A 3025-nucleotide genomic window follows, 5' to 3' on the forward strand; every position below is an offset into this window, starting at 1 on the left:
TTGCTAATTGCCTCTCATTTCTACCTGTTGTCTGTTCCACTTGCACAACAGCAGTTGAAATTGATTCACAATCAGTGTTGCTTCCACACAAGTGTGGTTGACTTGGAGTTACATTGTGTTGTTTTAAGTGTTCCATTTATTTTTTGAGCATTGTATAATGAAAAGTAAAAAATAAAATAAAATAAAAGTCTTAATTATTATTTTTTTAAGTTCTAAGGGCCCAAGGTACAGTATACAGACAATGACTCATATATTGAAAAAGAACTATCATTATAGATGTAAATTCAGATTGTGAGCTCCTGAGGTTCTCTTCAGGGAAAAGGGGTTTGTGACTTCCTGACATCATTTGTAAACATCACACTATATATAGGTTGGAGTACTAAGAATGGGACTTAAGTGGCTGAGTGATAGTTAGCAGCACTTACTATACAATCAGTTGTGGATCCTGTGGATATGTTACACTGATATTTCTGGGGAATTATGCTTTTAAATTTATTTCAAAGCTTGTTATCCAGTTTTACATCCAAAAGGAGTAATGGAAAATTCTACTGGAGAGTTCATGTTTGTTCTTCATGGACTGAATGACACAAAGGCAAACAAACACATTTACTTTGCAATTAGTCTTGTTGTTTATATAACAACTCTGTTTGTAAATTTGATGCTAGTTATCATTGTTATACTTGACAAGACACTTCATGAGCCTATGTATCTGTTCATATGTAATTTGTATATAAATGGTATAGGTGGTGCTTCTGCTTTCTATCCAAAGATCCTTGCTGATCTTTTTTCAGACATTCATGTAATTTCATATACTGGTTGTCTAACACAAATGTGTGCAATTTACTGGTATCTTTTCTGTGAATTTACAAGTCTTACTATCATGGCATATGACAGATATCTAGCTATTTGTAAGCCTCTGGAATATCACTCTATTATGACACACCAGATGGTGGTGAAACTGTTGGTTTGTACCTGGCTTTTCACCTTTCTAGAAACATCTGTTGGGGCTGCATTGACATCTCGTCTAACCTTATGTGGTAATGAGATTGACAAGCTTTACTGCTTTAACTGGGATGTTGTAAAGCTTTCCTGTACAGATATCACTTTGGACAATTTTTATGGATATATTTTAATTTTTTCTCATGCTTGCCAGTCTGGGTTCATCATTATTTCATATGTTCATATTGTCAATGCATCTTTGCGCTCCAAGACAGAGCAAGTGAAATTCATGCAGACATGCCTGCCCCATTTAATAACTCTCACTAACTTCTATGTTTCCCTGTTGCTTGACGTTTTGTGTGCTCGCTATGGCAGAGGAGAGAGACTTCAGGCTCTGCGCAATATTTTAGGCATAGAGTTTCTCGTGGTGCCTCCTCTCCTAAATCCCATCATATATGGGATCAGAATGACGCAGATTCGTAGCCGGTTTGTAAAAATATACAATCAGAAAATTAAAGCTGTTGGGCAGGGGCGAGGCTAGGGTATTTTTAGTGGTGCTAGAGCACCACCGTGAGGTTGCTCAGCACCCCCTGGCTCAACACATTTTTTAAATATTATATTATGCAAAAAACTTGCTCTGCACCTGCGCAATACTTTGGTATTGTGCCTCTGTGAGCACTGGGGGCTGGGCACCCCTAAAGACCAGATCCTAAAATCGCCCCTGCTGTTGGGTGAAACAGGATGAGGGTTTTGTTTGTTGTTGGTTTTTGGTGTTGAACTACCCGAGTGACACACTGTACAGTCAAACAAAACATTTATTTTCTGCACTTTATAAATAATCCTGTAGTAATAAAGAACTGTATTGGAAGGTACAGAAATGTTGGTTTAAAAACAATACAATTACAAAATGTTACTGGAGGTGGAATTTCTTATTGTGTCTCCACTTCTACATGCCTTCATTTATGGGACAAATTGAAATACACAGGAGGTTTGTGAAAAAAATGCAGCTATTAATTGAGATAAATTGTATCAGTTTTTATAGCATTATAGCCAGTTTCACTACTATCTGAAGGTTTACACTTCAACTTGCATATAAGGATTAAAGAATTTTAGAACCAGATGCAGAAATCCGGGTTATAAATCTCGATTGTTTATGGTAATGCATTTAAAATGTTAAATACATTTTTTTGGTAGTTTGCTCAGTAAAGCTTAGGTTCACTAAAACATTCTGACATGATATATGTATTAGATTTTATTTTAACATAAGTCAAATTCAACTTCCACTATTTTGTAGGTAATTTATGAGACTGAAAGCTTTAAGAACTTTGACTGGCACTTATAATAGTAAAATGGTCAAATTTTGCAGGTCAGGTTCACAAAAACATTTTGACCTTCATGTACGAATAAAATTTACATACCAGTCTGTGGCACAAGAAGAAAGCAACTGAAGACAACAGTAGGCTTGCATATTCATACTATGTTAACTTATGTGAAGGAAAGCAGTACTAAAATAATTTTGTTTGCTTTATTAATTTCCTTTTTAGAACAAATTAAACTATAAGGTTTATTTATTTTTAAAGGTTTAGCTTATGGGTAGACCGATAAATTTGCTTACCCATTGAGTAAACAATACAATTTAATATTTAAATTGAAGGCAATTCCACGTTGTTGGTTGGTCTTACAATTCTAACACAAAAAATGTGTCCTCATAAAAATTTGTTGTAGCTTTCACACAAGAACACATGCATGCACACACGTACACACACTCACACACACATCCACACGCATACACATATGTATGAACACATTTGTTCACACATGTACATATTCACATATAGACTTGGCTAGTAGTGCTGTTCTCCCTTCTTTTATAACTATTGTATTGTGCAGTTTGACTAATAAATTGTTTCTGTGTTGAATATTGTCATCTGTGTTGCTGTATTTCAGTTATAATCCTTATGTCTAAGTTATAGCTCAATGAGTTATAGAGATTGACAAGCTTTACTGTTTCAACTGGGATGTTGTAAAGCTTTCTTGCACAGATATCACTTTGCACAATTTTTATGGGTATATTTTAAATTCTCAT

The 3025-nt window shown here is 34.9% G+C and overlaps 1 protein-coding gene across 1 annotated transcript; it reads left to right on the forward strand.

Annotated features, from left to right (window-relative positions):
- The first annotated feature begins 535 nt into the window (after window positions 1-535).
- Window positions 536-1480, forward strand: LOC143477399 (olfactory receptor 1-like). Its single transcript, XM_076975979.1, has one exon. It carries the CDS (start codon window positions 536-538, stop codon window positions 1478-1480), a length of 945 nt encoding a protein of 314 aa, XP_076832094.1.
- Window positions 1481-3025: the final 1545 nt, after the last annotated feature.

This window comes from Brachyhypopomus gauderio, chromosome 16 (assembly GCF_052324685.1).
Source record: "Brachyhypopomus gauderio isolate BG-103 chromosome 16, BGAUD_0.2, whole genome shotgun sequence".
Taxonomy (NCBI): domain Eukaryota; kingdom Metazoa; phylum Chordata; class Actinopteri; order Gymnotiformes; family Hypopomidae; genus Brachyhypopomus; species Brachyhypopomus gauderio.